This window comes from Antedon bifida, chromosome 5, assembly GCF_963402885.1.
Source record: "Antedon bifida chromosome 5, ecAntBifi1.1, whole genome shotgun sequence".
NCBI lineage: Eukaryota > Metazoa > Echinodermata > Crinoidea > Comatulida > Antedonidae > Antedon > Antedon bifida.
This window is the reverse complement of record NC_136230.1, coordinates 25866779-25882076: the sequence shown is the minus strand read 5'-3', so window position 1 is coordinate 25882076 and position 15298 is coordinate 25866779. Positions and strand designations below refer to the sequence as shown.

General features: G+C 35.7%; 2 protein-coding genes across 3 annotated transcripts; one reads left to right on the top strand and one right to left on the bottom strand.

Annotated features, from left to right (window-relative positions):
- Positions 1-5363: 5363 nt before the first annotated feature.
- Positions 5364-10190, top strand: LOC144842770 (macrophage-expressed gene 1 protein-like). The gene is made up of 4 exons (XM_078699301.1): positions 5364-5370; positions 6041-6183; positions 6797-6933; positions 7175-10190. The coding sequence occupies exons 2-4, from the start codon at positions 6048-6050 to the stop codon at positions 9137-9139; spliced, it is 2238 nt and encodes a 745-aa protein (XP_078555427.1). The 5' UTR covers positions 5364-5370; positions 6041-6047; the 3' UTR covers positions 9140-10190.
- Positions 10191-10675: 485 nt separating this feature from the next.
- LOC144842803 (pleckstrin homology domain-containing family B member 2-like) lies at positions 10676-15117 on the bottom strand. 2 transcript variants are annotated; one of them, XM_078699347.1, is made up of 6 exons: positions 14984-15117; positions 14375-14598; positions 14034-14192; positions 13175-13409; positions 12497-12536; positions 11311-11540 (listed from the first exon to the last, which is right to left on the bottom strand). In XM_078699347.1, the coding sequence occupies exons 2-5, from the start codon at positions 14573-14575 to the stop codon at positions 12499-12501; spliced, it is 633 nt and encodes a 210-aa protein (XP_078555473.1). In that variant the 5' UTR covers positions 14576-14598; positions 14984-15117; the 3' UTR covers positions 11311-11540; positions 12497-12498. The 2 variants fall into 2 exon arrangements, with proteins under 2 accessions (XP_078555472.1, XP_078555473.1); XM_078699346.1 differs by lacking the exon at positions 12497-12536 and having other exon boundaries at positions 10676-11540.
- Between the last annotated feature and the right edge of the window lie 181 nt (positions 15118-15298).

Here is a 15298-nt window from a genome sequence, read left to right as displayed (position 1 = left end):
AATGCATACACAAGTACAGAATATCAGAAATCAATGAATTATGTGTCTAAATATGGCATTATTAGGCTAATTTGCTTTGAGAAAAACATTAATGCCATTGGCCTATACAAAAATCCAATGGAATTAGACAAAATAGTTACATAAACAATTAATACTAATATTGGTAGGCATAAAATAATAGTGTATATAAACTTTCCTTAAATATAAACAGTATAGGGCCTTACCAATTTATTTAATACATAATATATGAACTATATTACCACAAAATAAATATAAATGAATTTATAAGGACATGATGATTATCAAAAATAGTCAATATAATTTAATATTATGTTCATATTATTATAATTATTATATCATAAAGATTTTCAAAAACATAGTTTGGTAACATTTAGTTTCTGTTAGATATCAGACCTTTAATATTTGGAAATAACCTATAATAACTATAAAACATTCTTCTTTTCAACGCAGTATGCATATGTAGATACAGTACACCTATATTGTAAGAACACAATTTCAATAATTTCTTTGTTAGTTATCAACCTAGGGGTTAAGTTATTAGGAAAACATTGGTTTATTTTTTATATAAATTATATGTACAGAAATTCGTTTTTCTAGCCTCAGATCATTCCTGAAGTTAGACATAAATCACCCAAATTAGTATTAAGTAATGGATATTAGATGAAGTACAGTACAAATACATGTTTCAGGAGGATACTTTATGTTAAAGGATGATAATTAGTTTAAATTTTACCCCGGTGAAATTTATTCAATTACCAGGTTGAAGTATGGTGGAAGCACTATTATATAGCAGAATAATGTAGAACACAGTCAGTTCTAACAAGGTTAGAGGTGTGCCACAATTTGAGATAAGTGGAAACATAACTTTTTCAATAGTAAACTCATTACCAGCATTATAAATACAATTTTAAAAAGATGAGAATGCAAGTAAATATTAGATTCTTAGTACTCATTATGCACAATGATTTTCTATCACATATTAAAATATAAAACAATCATATAGCCTTTAACGAATTTACATGGAGGTCTATCCAAATAAATTTAAATAAAAGGATCGTAATATGTCTTTGTCTCCAATTCGTGGAAAATGAAGTTAGGATTCCATCATTTCAATATAATAAAAAATATTTAAAATATCCTGCCAGTTTGCGTTCAAGAGTACAACCTGCTTAGTTTTTAATACGAGTACTGCTTTCTCTACACATAACTTTTCTGCAAAAAAAAAAAAATCTCTGTAAATATGTATTTTAATTACTGTAATAATCTAGGCGTAGATTATGTTGACCGGGCCAGTGAGAGGACAATCGACTGTACAGTACTACCATAAGTCCTCTAGGTGGATACAACTTATTTCTTGTCTACAAAGTGTACAGTAGTATGCTAATAGTACTATTATTAGATTAGGTAGTTGGAGTAGTTTGGATATCTATTTATAAGAGAGTACTTTATATTTATAGATATAATACCAATAGGTACCATGTATTGGGATGCAATTCAACAGTTATGAATAAAAAAAACTCTGTATGCTTTTTTCTAGCTGTGAAATATAAAATTGTTAATTGAAAAAGAAAATTTAGGGTGATCATCCCAGTATTTACAGTCTAAATTTGAACGTTATGCAACAATAGGCATAAACAATTTTTAAATTAACAGGTATAAAAGCAAATTGGAAGCCCTACGTACTCTGTACATTGGAGGAAATAAGCATAAGAGCAAATAAAGCCTAACCGTATAATATATAATAATAATATATGCAATGGCAATTACTATGTATACAATATTACAGTTAAATTCATATATTATTTTATTATGATAAGGAAATCGTGAAAGTACGTTGTTTGTTTTACTTTTGTATTTTTGGCGGCGATTGCCTTCCATAAATCTGTTTTAGAATGAAGAAAAGCCGTCCCAATCCAGATTTGAACCCAGCTATCAATAAAGCTATAAACAGAATAGACTATTATTGTAGCCGGACTTTAGCGTAGACCTACTCGAGGCCTAGTACGATTAGCTAGAAGGGTACAGGTCAACCCGTACCAAAATTTTGGTTTACTCGTACCCACACACGCATGGGTACGGGTTGACCAGCACCCTAGCTAGAATACAGATACGGGTCAACCCGTACAAATGCCAACCCGTACCCATCATGGATGGGCTAGAATACTACTTACAGGTTAGGTTAGCCTAGCTGGGCTAACCCACCTCACCTCTCACATTTCCTGAAAAATAGGCCGAAAACGCGACCGAAATTACTGGAGCCTAGGCCTACCTACTTAATTTAAAATTAACTCTAGGCCTAGGCTAGCTAGGCCTAAATAATAGTGATCCATAGTAGGCTAACACCTCTGGTTCTACGAGGCCTTTTTATGCTCATAGGATATGATATGATAGGATAGCTTTTTTTGGGCTATGCCTATCTAGGCCAGATTTCCCATTCTCGCAGGACTATAGCCTATGCTCTAGTAGGTGGTTCAGGGACGATTCGGCCCTGAGACGATTCGGCCCGGGACTATTCGGCCCACTTTTGGTGGGACGATTCGGCCCACTTTTGGGCCGAAACATCCCACTTTGTGGGCCGAAACGTCTCACTTTAGACCAAATTCATATTCATTTTTTTTTTATTTATCAAGTTTTTAAAGGTGTTTAACAATCCGTATTTTATTGATATTGACAAAGTTGATATAATGTATATAATAAATTACTAAAAAAACGTAATTTTATATTCAATTTATTACTTCGAAAACCTTGTTTATTTCGTGCATTCGCCAAGCGGCCAACAGAGGGCGTAACTTATTTACATCGCGCGCGTAACTAAAAAATGATTATTTTCGACAATGTTTTCAAAATGTTTGCTTTATTGCATCTTTATCCCTAGTAGTGCTACCCCATAGTCTCTCTGAAAATAAAGTTTGGGGAAAAAAGCTTATTTTATGCTTATAAATGCATATCAAAGCCGATAAATGTAAGTGTGCCGAATCGTCTCAGGGCCGAATCGTCCCGGGCCGAATAGTCCCGGGCCGAATCGTCCCAGGGCCGAATCGTCCCGGGCCGAATCGTCTCAGGGCCGAATCGTCCCGTTACCCTAGTGGTTGTACCCTGTCGATTCACCCCCTGGTCGACTCGTACATGCCAACTCGTACTTAACTCCCTAAACTCGTACGGATGCTAGTCAAGTCGCCCCATCGCAAAGTCGCCCCATACAAAGTCGCCCCTTACACAGTCGCCCCATCGCAAAGTCGCCCCAAAACAAAGTCGCCCCGACACAGTCGCCCCATCGCAAAGTCGCCCCAACGCAAAGTCGCCCCAACGCAAAGTCGCCCCATCGCAAAGTCGCCCCATCACAAAGTCGCCCTATCGCAAAGTCGCCCCAAAACGTTAAAAAATAGTTTACAAGTGCGTAAAATGTCGCAATGATACACAAAATAACACGGAACGTGTATGCATAAAAGGGGAAGTCCCGCCATGTAGTCTCAGGTTACACGATCGTCACGCACCCCGATCATCAGAGAGGAAACCCCGACTAATCACTCCGCGGTCGCACTAACGTGCTAGCTTACCAGAGGGAAACCCCCGTAATTACTCCGCCGTTGTCGCACTACAACGCATCATCTGAAGATGGGGAAACCCCGCCGGAGTTTTACGATGATATCAGTCGCGTTCGAAATCGGTCGCGTTTAATTTTGGTCGCGATAAAATGATGTTATACTATCTAGATTATTTTTACTTTGGTCGATGAATATTTATTATTATTAGGCCTATATTAATAATTGATTTTTGTTTTTATTTTACAGGTCAGTATGATGAGAAAGATGTGTGCCTTAAAAAATGACAATTTGTAAACATAGTTTAAGATTATAGTATTATCCAGCATAATGTAATGTCATTTAACAGTACATAATTATTTAAATGTGAAATATTTTATAGGAAACGTAAGCTGCGTCTGTGTCTTTTATTTTATATGCAACAAATTACGTAAAACAATTTATTTATAAACATTCAGTTTACTATTATATACATAGTATTACAATGAACATTGATTGTAAGCCTTGAAAGGCAATCCCATCATTATATCCATTATAAAATTGCATCATATCACCACTATATGTCGTAAATGATGACGTGCGTGTGTGTATTCGTCGTACGTCCGTGTACGTATTACTCCGTGTCTCTGTCTTGTTTAAATTAAAATTAAATAAACACCCGATATGAGGATATTTATTAGGCATGATAATTAGAATGTTCTATAACCAAAAGGGTTGAAAAGAATTTCTTCAGTAAAATGATCATTGTGCTGTTGAATAAAAGGCGACTCGCCATCTGAAACTCTGAAACCAATCGGAGCTGCGCCTTCTGGTATCTGTTTCCTCACAGCTGCTACGTCTTTCTGCTGACCGTCGGGGATTCCACTTTTTAAAAAACACGCACACGATACTGTACGATGGTTTTTCCATGGTCAATATGTAGCGTTTTAAATTTTACTAAAATACCTGCATGTAAAACAATCATATCGGCGATGAAATTTTTTTTTTTTTCTTCATTTTGAAAAGTCATAAAATTAAGACACATAACTTGTCAATAAATGCAAAATGATCAAGTAGCCTATAACACTCATTGTCTTACAACACTGTTATTGTTTTAACTACTGTAAATCTATACGAAGGCCTACTACACATTTATACATTTATTATATTATCCTAAAAATTGAGCTGGTATCCACGCGTAGGTTGAAGAAAGATTCGTAATTGTGGCTTTGGTAACTAATTTTAAAATCATATTAAATTAACATTTTCGAAACTATAAATCAGGGATAATCTTTTTAGAACTTTCAAACAAGGGAGTATTTTTTTAATGATTTTTAAAAGCACATCACTCCATTAAAACCTGTAAAATAAAAATTAAAACACAAATTATGTATATAATAGGATAAACATTATAATGTATGCGACATTTAGCGCGACCAAAGTAACAACGCAATCGATATCAAACGCAACCGATATGATTAAAACAGCGTACTACTAGCGGCGGCGCTTCATAATCATACAGAAATAAAACCGTGGGCGACTTTGCGATGGGGCGACTTTGCGATGGGGCGACTTTGCGATGGGGCGACTTTGCGTTGGGGCGACTTTGTAATGGGGCGACTTTGCGATGGGGCGACTGTGCCGGGGCGACTTTGTTTTGGGGCGACTTTGCGATGGGGCGACTTTGTATTAGGCGACTTTGTATGAGGCGACTTTGCGATGGGGCGACTTGACTGGATCCCACTCGTACCACCCAAATAATTGGTTGATTTGACGCTAGTTAGTAGGCCTAGCCTAGCTACGATATTCATTATGCCCTGCTAAAAAGGTAGATGAGCTACTAAACTAATTACGTAATTCGTATAATCAATAACAATAATTGACTAGCCTAGGCCCAGAAGACCTAAAAGCGGCGGAAAACACCTATCCATGCATGGCAATACGATAAACCTGCTACTAATACTATTCTGGTTGCCGAGTGGATTTTATATTGAATACATATTATAATGTTACAAATTGTCTATAGATATGAACCTAATGACAGCGATATCGTGTATTAAAAGTACTTAATACAGTCAGACAGGTCTCTGGCAGACTGTCGACAGTCTTCCACACTGAGTGTACTAACAGCTACAGAATCGGGTGAATAAGTAATAAAACATTAAAGACAAAATACCAAAATCCACATAAAAAGTTACCAATAAAAGTCACACATCAAACAAAAATGCATCATAAATTCGTTATTTATTTAAAAGAGGAAACAGTGCACGTTAGATTATTTTTTAGATTTTTATTTAATTGGCTTCCATAAACAGTTTGGTGGTTTGTTCTTTCTCAATTGTGACACACCATTTTCTAGTTGGTAACGTCAGAGTGGAAATTCCAAATTTTGCTTTTTTTTCGACATCAATAAAGAATATTGATCTATCAACGCCTATATAGATATCTGTTTCTCGCATTTGGTTTGTCATTCTTTTCCTGGTATCACTATACTTCAGACATAAAATGGATAAATCTAAGTTTGCCTGTGTACTTTTGCTGTATGTACATTTGATGACTACAGTAGTTATTGGTGCCGAAGTTGGTGTCATTGATAGAAACACATGTAAAACTGATCTGGACTATTTTGAAACATTACCCGGTAAGTACGGTACCAATGTTATATATAGCTTTAGTTTTCTTTATTGTGCATTGTTATCTGTATTTCGAGTTATTGTAAAGTAGATATTCGATGTTGCGTCATCATTTTTCATGCTTTAATCGTTGAATGTGAAGCAGAAGCAACCACATTATAATAGGCAATTTTTTATATATAAAGTATTAAGGCATTCGGATATACAACTGTCTCAACTTACAATATTAATTTGTTAAAGTAGAAGACTTGCCTATGTTTATTCCAATCTTTGGAAAGTTAGTACAATATACACATTTCATTATCAATCACTACCGAAAACCAATCTACGAGTGTCAGACTTGTAGATATTGTTAATGTGATATGCTAAATTGAAGTGTGCATTGGCTCCAAGGGAGATCAATGAACAGCCGTATGATCGTGGCTTCTATTAAATCAAACCTTCATGATTACATAGTATCGATACTGCGCAATCTTCATCCTGAAATCTTTGTTTTTATTACTTTTCCTTACTTTTATCTGTTGGATCTGTCTTGTGTCTACTCCTAAATAAAAGTAACTGTATGCCTCGCATATCTTTTTCTTGTCTATTATATGTTCAGTTTCATTGTTTTCTTTTCAGGTACTGGATTCGATAATCTACGTAACGAAGATATGGGTCAGGTGGTTTTGAATTCTTACGAAAAATGCCGGACGACAAACGACAGAAAATACATAGTTCCAGATGACGTCACTATTATACCAATTAAACACAGTAAAGTTAGTAAAAACCTTATAATTATTTATAAACATTATACTTCTTGAAATTGTTCAATCATAATTACGCAAGGATGGCAAAGACCGGGGAAGTTAATGGATACGAATGGTTGGATTACATTCTGTAAATAAGTCTACAGAACTGCAGTCAAATTATATACATGGGGCTTTCATAAGACCTAAAATGTTAATAGGCCTACATTATATTCATTTAATTAAAGTATAGTAAATGTTTTATCTTTAGGCAGAGGTCTTCTCTGAATTGTACGAACACTGGTATAACTATACCAGTACAACGAGTAACTCCATAAACGCTGGCGCGTCGCTATTTGGTATTATTAGTGGAAGTTTTTCTGACGAAAAAGAATTCGTAAAGACCCAGCAAGTGTATGATCAATCCTCAACCACGCGCGTTCAAGTACGTCATCATCTGTATAAAGCACGCACTGACAATCCGATTTTACATCCTACATTCAAGTCACGTGTTATGGATATCTGCGCAAACTACCAGAATAACGATACGCGAATGGCAAGATATCTTACACAGCAGCTGATAAGGGACTATGGAACGCACGTGGTGACGGTGGTGGATGTTGGTGGAGTGTATCTTCAGCTAGATCAGATTAAAAACACCTTTGTCAATGACTTTTCTCCAGAAAAACATACTGTGAAAGCTGCTGCCAGTGCCTGGTTTTGGGAATTCTCTGCTGGTGGCGGATTTTCAAGCTCTTCTAGTCAAACCATGAATGAATATTACCGCACAAACCGAACTGATTCGAAATTAGAAACACACGGTGGAGATCCTTTTAGAGTCAACCAGACAATAAACGAATGGCAGGACGGCCTAACAAACAACCTTGTTGCTATTAACAAGTATGGTGATCCTTTGCACTATGTGGTTACGCCAGAGACACTGCCAAACATTCCTGAACCAACTTTGACAAATGTCTCTAACTTAATCTATAAAGAAATAAAACGTTACTATGATGTCAACACTCACAAGGGCTGTATAGATATGAATTCAGAAAATTTTAACTTCAGGGCCAATACAGACGACGGGTCGTGCAATGCACCTTACAACAATTACACATTTGGTGGTGTCTATCAGACGTGTGAGATGAAGCCAGGATCCAATGCTGGAGATATATGTCCTAGTCTTTTGCTGAAAAACCCTCTGACAGGTGCCAATACATGTCCCGGTAACTACAAAGCAGTTCTATTACACACTGGTGAAGAATATCACACTACGTCCAAACGAAAGTGCCATAAATACTGCAGCCTCGGAGTTTTCTGTCACACTTCCTGCGGTACGTTTTACCTCTCCAGCATGGCCGTCTACAAAACATTCTGGTGTTTCCCGACTGGACCCGTTTCAGCTGATACTGGATACTTATTTGGTGGTGTTTATACATCTACTATGCCAAATCTAATAACAGAAATCCATGCATGTCCAAACACATTCTATCCATTGAGAATGGGTTCTGACCTGTTTGTATGTGTAAACGATGACTACGAACTAGGCTACAGGTACTCTGTTCCATTTGCTGGTTTCTTTAGTTGTTCTGCGGGAAATCCATTGAGCTTAGAAGGCAAAACAACATATGCATCTGATAGCATAAGCAAAGAACCAGTAAATAACCTAGCTATGTTCCTCAAAGAGGGAGGTCCTGCAAGCTGGCCCCAGAAGTGTCCTTCGGGTTACAGTCAACATCTCGCTGCAATTGATAATGATTGTCGTATTGACTTCTGTATCAAGGCAAATTCCATTTCTGGTCTTCCAAAAATAAATCGTCCTCCTTTTAATCGGAAGCCAAGCCGTAATCCTAATACAACCGAGACTTGGTACATAGTTGCAACAAATTCAGATGTCTGGGTGAAAAACACGACAACGTCACACTGGAGATTGATGGAGGACGAGGATCCGAATGCAGTTCTACCTGGAACACCTGCGCCTATAAAGAAAGCTCTCACACAACAAGCAACAGGTCCAAGTAGTATAGGCCTAAACAATAGATCTATGATAGTTGGGATTGCAGGAGCAATAGTTGGGGTAATGATGGCAATGTTTATAATGTTAGCCTATAGCTATAGTAAACGTAAGAGGGGACGTAATGGTCAAAATGGCCAGACAAATCGAACAAATGATTACAATGCCGATTACGGGGATCAGTCGATTGAATCTGCTCCAATTTTTTCGACAATGGGTTAAACTGGTGTTTACATAACGTAGAAACAATAATGTTATGTATTATATCTAGCTGTTTTACTTTATCGTTTTGATTTAACTTTTTGCTTATTTTCTTTGTATCTCCATTGAGATCCAAGCATTGTCATTTAATTAGTAATTTGCCTTTTGATTTCACCTCTTTTAAAATCTATCTCGCTTCCCTTGACTTTGTATCTCAATATTTTTTAAACTTTAAAACGTCACTAATTGAAATGCATTACGATTAAAGATGTATTGTCCTCCGGAAAACATTTTTTAACAATTTTGTTGTTGAATATGCCATTTTAATGTCACACAATAGTCACCACTTTGACCACAAATTGGATAACAAAATGCATTTAGGCCTACCTGAAAAAAACTAGAATTTAAAGCAAAAAATAGTTAAATTGGCTGCTAGCAAATGGATTTTTGGTTGAATGTTACCGTGTATTCTGTCATTTTATGAGTGAAAATATTTTTTTTCGAGGGTTTTTTTCTATGGAAGTTTGTTAAAACTACAAAACGGCCTATTCAAAGATTTTATTAATCTTAATTTTTCATATTTTTGGGGGACAATACATCTTTAAGAAACAAATTAAAAAAACAGTGGACATCTCAAAATTGTATTTACTATCACTGTCACCGCTTTTTGTGTAGACCTATCATCATCGACGAGTCATAAAACCCGTAACCACCTCATCGCCTGATCTAGTTCCCTACCCCAACCTTCCTCAAATTATCGAATTATCAACTCTTCTTTTATGGTAAATATGTTTAGTGAATGGTGTGTACATGAAGAATTTAGTGACTGAGTACTTTTGTCGGTGGCGTTTTTGTAAGAAATATTTCTTTATATTTTAATATTTCGGTACTCTGAACTTATAAGTCCGGTTCCTGTGCTGTCCTGGTTTTTTTTTTCAGTTTTATGGGCTGCCTCTCAAAGCTTTTATTTGCTTTTTAAAAATATTTCCCCTCTCAGTTATTTACATTATTCTACTTCATTATTATTATTATTATTAATTTACAAGATAAATAAATGTTACTTTTGACTTGACTGTGTTTATGTCTCTGTTTTTTATGTTAAGGTATTTTACTTGATTAGGCCTACTAAGAATAAAAGACTCAATTACCTACATTATTATGACGTTATATTTTTGTAATACTATATTTATTATTAATTGCATTTTCGCCCTCGATTTTAAGCATGTATTCTACTCATTAGCCTTTAACTTAGGCCTATATCCGACAATGAATGGTAACCAACACCAATTATGTACACCTTTACAAATTAGTACTTATTATTTATATATATTTACATCAAACATGACAATTACAAGCCCCCACATTCATAATTGATCATAATATCTATAATTGTTTAATTTATTTTTCTATACACTTATCTTGCAATAATTCTAATGATAATCCAATTAAATATTTATACCAATATAATTGCTATACTTTTCATTTAAGCTGGCGACACTGATACATGGTATATTGCTCCGACGTAATTATAAAATGCCGGCAAACACTTTTTTAGAGTTACGCTGAAACTCATCTACACTATCAAACTTTATGTGACCAAAAAATGTGATGTGCCCATATAATTATGGAGTTTGATAGTGTAGACAGAGCTTAAGTGCACTTACACAAATTCAATTATGGCAACATCTACTTATTTAAAATATGCGTTTTATATTAATTAGTGGTGTTATAACCTAATAATACATCTGTCATGATGGACTGACTTGTATTAATTTTGTCTGTTTGTTTTATATCGTCATATATCAAATTTATTAGCTGCCCTCTGGTTTAAAACATTTAATTAACATGAAATTAAGAGTATGATTTTCCAGTGGTCCCATTTTCCGCTTTAACAAAAAATGTTTAGTAACACCAGGGAAGATTTTACTGTTATTTAAATTTAGCTTATCAATGAATTACAGCTATAACATAATAGGCCTATAGGTTGGAATGATTTTAGCATTGGAAATAAATTATGACATTATCTTTGGAACCTTTTCTCACAATCCTACTGGATGAATGATACATCTGTATCAGTAAAGCTAATCATTGTTTATCATATACATCCAAGGTTTAGTTTAGCAACCTTTCTGCAAGCTATGGTGAACAAAACCGAACACCACGAGAGTAAATAAAAGATGAAAGCATTTAAATTCTCTTTTTAAGTAACACATATCATTAAAGATTAAGCATACAAATTAAAAATATAAAAATAATTCGGCATATTTATAAAGAATCAACCAGTTCTACCAAAATAAAAGCGGTGAAAACATCAAAGCTCCAACCGTCGCACCCGCAGCGAAGCCAAGCGCGGCATCACCATTATTGCGTCGATCTTGTTCATAGATGATTGTTGTGTTCGTGCCATCTGGATGCGTCATCACTGTTAAAAGAAAAGAGTTGTCAATTTTGTGCTGGTGTAAAAGCGGATTGATATTTGTATTAAAATGTTCACTTGTGAATGAATGAGATGGGTGTAATAAGAAGCTGTCCTACGTATACCAATTCGGAATGAAAAGAAAACTATCACCTAATTTCAAACTAATGTTTATGAAATGTGTTAAAAATAGAAGTTTAACAAAAGAATTTGTATTAATTCATCCCATGCATAACACCAATCCTACTTCAGTGACCACTAGTGTTTATCTACTGTATAAACTAAATCAATAGAATAAATTTGAATCGGGTAAGAATTTAAAGCAAAAGCGTACGTTACAACAAAAGATGCGTTATACTGTAGGTAGACGCTAATACGTTATAGGTAGATGGCAATACATTAAGGGTGGATGCTAATGCGTTTATGGGTTGATGCTAATGCGTTCATAGGTAGATGTCAATACGTTAAGGGTGAATGTTAATGCGTTTATGGCAATACGTTATGTGTTGATTATGGGTAGATGATAATGCGTTTATGGGTGGATGCTAATGCGTTATGGGTAGATGCTAATTCATTATAGGTGGATGCTAATGCGTTATGGGCAGATGCAAATGCGTTATGGGTAGATGCTAATGCGTCATGGGTAGATGCTAATGCGTTATGTGTAGATGCTAATGCGTTATGTGTAGACGCTAATGTGTTATGGGTAGATGCTAATGCGTTTATGGGTGGATGCTAATGCGTTATAGGTAGATGCTAATGCGTTTCGGGTAAATGCCAATGTGCTATGGGTGCTGAGATACCAAGACTGTATGTTATAAAAACACCAGTTAAAGCTGGTGGAATGCCTAGTATACTTTAGACTGAGAAGGAGTGGAACCGATTTAGACTGATAGTACTGTAGTACTCCAATGAATTTTTTGAAATGAAATACAATGAGTAGAGCAGAAACCATAACTCACTGTTAGTAATAATAGTGGTAATTGCGAGTCACGCCATGCACTGTGAGGAGAGAGTATATAGTTAATTCCCTTAAAATACCATAATTTAAAAATTAAACATTCTTCCTACATTTATAACTACTGTGATATAAACATACTATTGCACTACAAAGACATTCTATTCTATACCTTCTACTGATATTATGGTTAAAGTTAATGCATGTAAAGTATTAATAAAAAGTGCCATGAAAAATTGAAAGAAAATTTTAGAATAATTACTTTTGCCTGGTTAACAATATATTAATTTAGAGATTTAAATTTATTTTGGAAATTGCTTCATCTGCAGCAGGGTAACCCAGAGTCATTTAAAATAACCGGACAATGAAGCATAAAAGTACTATCTACATGCTTTATGCAAGTCACACAGTATAATTTGAATAGCTCCCTTTTCTACCTTATATCCAATTCTTTTGTTGTTTCAAAACTGAACACCACTAATACACCATTTTTCACCTTAAAATTATTGGGACTTGGTTTAATTGCAGTTGTTTTAACACATGTTTAATATTTTTTCTTCTGGGTGCTTTTTCTTACACAAGAGAGAAATTAGCCAATAAAAGCACCAATATACTATCATATATGAATAATCATAGACTGTACAAGAAGCATAAAAAATGTGAATATAAATAGCTAAATTACTCGTTGGATCCTGGTATGTGGTATAGTACGTTTGTCCTGGGTAAGAATACATGCGTGTTTGCCGTGGATATCCATTCACGTTGACAACTTGTGTACCGTCTGGATAGGTAGTAGTGGTTTGGACAACGCGACCACCTCTTCTCGGGCATTGTGCTGAATATGGAGGTGGAGCTCCATATGGTGCGTAAGCATAAGGGTTGACTTGAGGAACTGTCTGTGATATGCCTTGGCGTGTCTATAGAAAATAAAAGAGAAAAAAGTTATACTCGGTTATGCAGCTTGGGCATGGGCGTATCCAAGGGGGTAGTGATTGTGTAGCGTGCTCACCACTGAAACTACTTTTGATATCTATTTTGACCGACTATTAACACTTTGACTGCCAAACACGAAGATCTTCGTGTTTGGAAACACAACGCTTGACTGTCAAACACGAAGATCTTCGTGTTTTGCGTTTTTTTACGAAATCCGGTAGATAGGTTAATTATTGGTATATACTATAAATACACTATATTCGGTCTGGACCGTCAATATTTTACTATTTGAAAGTAACTAATCTGGTTACGAACGACTGTCAAAATGGTAGCTGTCGAAATAACATACACCGCGCATCACAGTAGCGCGTAGAGCGATGGCTTGGCGCATTGTGTATCTACCTGTTTAGTGTTAGCATTCCCCCGTAAAAAAAATCCTAGATCCACCCCTGATGGGTGTGTAGAGTTATGGGTAGATATTAACATGTTTTGGGTAGATATTAACGTGTTACGGGTAGATGCTATAATGCATTATGGGTAAGAACAACACTGCAGGAGGAAAAATGAAGATCTTGCCTGCTGATTACATAAAGTAAGCCATCTCTTACATTGGCTAGTTTAGCTTCCATGAGCGAGCTTCTCCAGGCCTGGGCATCATCTGGGGTATCTGCACAGAATTCAACGTTACCAGTCGTCGTCTTAAGTTGTATTAGGCAGCTATTGGTTTTGTCTGCTGGCGGTTCGACATCACGCACCTCGTGTCCTGTCTGCAATAACAAAAACAAGATCCATCATGCAATAAAATAAATTACTTGTGTACATTTAATGAAATGAATTAATATATTAGTTTCTGTGATGTTATTTTTGTAAATTCATTTTATTTTATCAATAATTTTCCTTAAATATGTTTCAATTGATAAATTAAGATGTCAGATGATACTGTACTTACATTTATTGCTGAACACCGAGTTGGTAAATTTATTACCCCTTGCGAGTCATTGCGTGATTCGTCTGTAAAATACGAGAATCCTCCATCAGCATACAAGACACAGTATTGTCGTTTCCATCTTCTAAGAAACTCACTTTGTCTCTGCATCCATCCAGACTTCATGATGCCATGCAGGTGGGCAGCTTCTGCACTTGTTGCCATGATTGCTCAAAACTTCACCAGGCCTAGGTTAGACATAAATATCAAAAATGAAAAGATGAAAACTGTGTAAATATGTCATTTTGTATACACTGACTGGATCAACGACTGAAATGTCTCATCCGAAGGACGGATATGCATAATTTGAGTCTATGATCACTCACGACAGGAAATTCCCATACCTATCTAACCTATATTATTATTAGGCCTACACAAAGCCTAGGCCTAGTCCTAAACTTGACTACCTCTCTAGCCTAGAGGCCTAGCCTAGTAGGCCTAGCCTAGTAGGCTAGACTATAGCAAAGTATAGGCCTACTAGCTAGGCTAGGCCTAGGCCTAGCTGGGCTTCTATTTGTTGATCAATCATTCATTTTTGACACATTATTTCACTAGTCTAGCAAGAGAGGATACCTTCTTGAACCGCAAATTAAAGAGAGAGTAGGCCTATTATCTGAAAATATTTGGTAATTCTACACGTCGCTGTAGTAAAAATAATAATGCGCGTGATGATGATGATATTTTTGTTATGAAAAATTGATTGGTGGCCACACCGGAACTACTTTGTTTATTATGATTACATTTTTTTTATAATTTTCACGCATGATGTCATTCGGAGATAAAACCTACACTAACAACTATGATTGGCATTGATTCTTACAACCACTGAATACCGATGCCAATATAAAATATTTCAGCTAGCAATCCGTACTTTAGTATTTACTCATG

Bases quoted from the DNA above. Each gene is read 5' to 3' on its own strand.
- LOC144842770 (XM_078699301.1), top strand. From the start codon at position 6,048: ATGGATAAATCTAAGTTTGCCTGTGTACTTTTGCTGTATGTACATTTG. The intron at 6,184-6,796 runs GTAAGTACGGTA...TTTTCTTTTCAG, and splicing joins CTATTTTGAAACATTACCCG to GTACTGGATTCGATAATCTA. The intron at 6,934-7,174 runs GTTAGTAAAAAC...TTTTATCTTTAG, and splicing joins TACCAATTAAACACAGTAAA to GCAGAGGTCTTCTCTGAATT.
- LOC144842803 (XM_078699346.1), bottom strand. From the start codon at position 14,575: ATGGCAACAAGTGCAGAAGCTGCCCACCTGCATGGCATCATGAAGTCT. The intron at 13,410-14,033 runs GTAAGAGATGGC...TATTTTCTATAG, and splicing joins TGGAAGCTAAACTAGCCAAT to ACACGCCAAGGCATATCACA. The intron at 11,541-13,174 runs GTAATTTAGCTA...TTCTTTTAACAG, and splicing joins CACATACCAGGATCCAACGA to TGATGACGCATCCAGATGGC.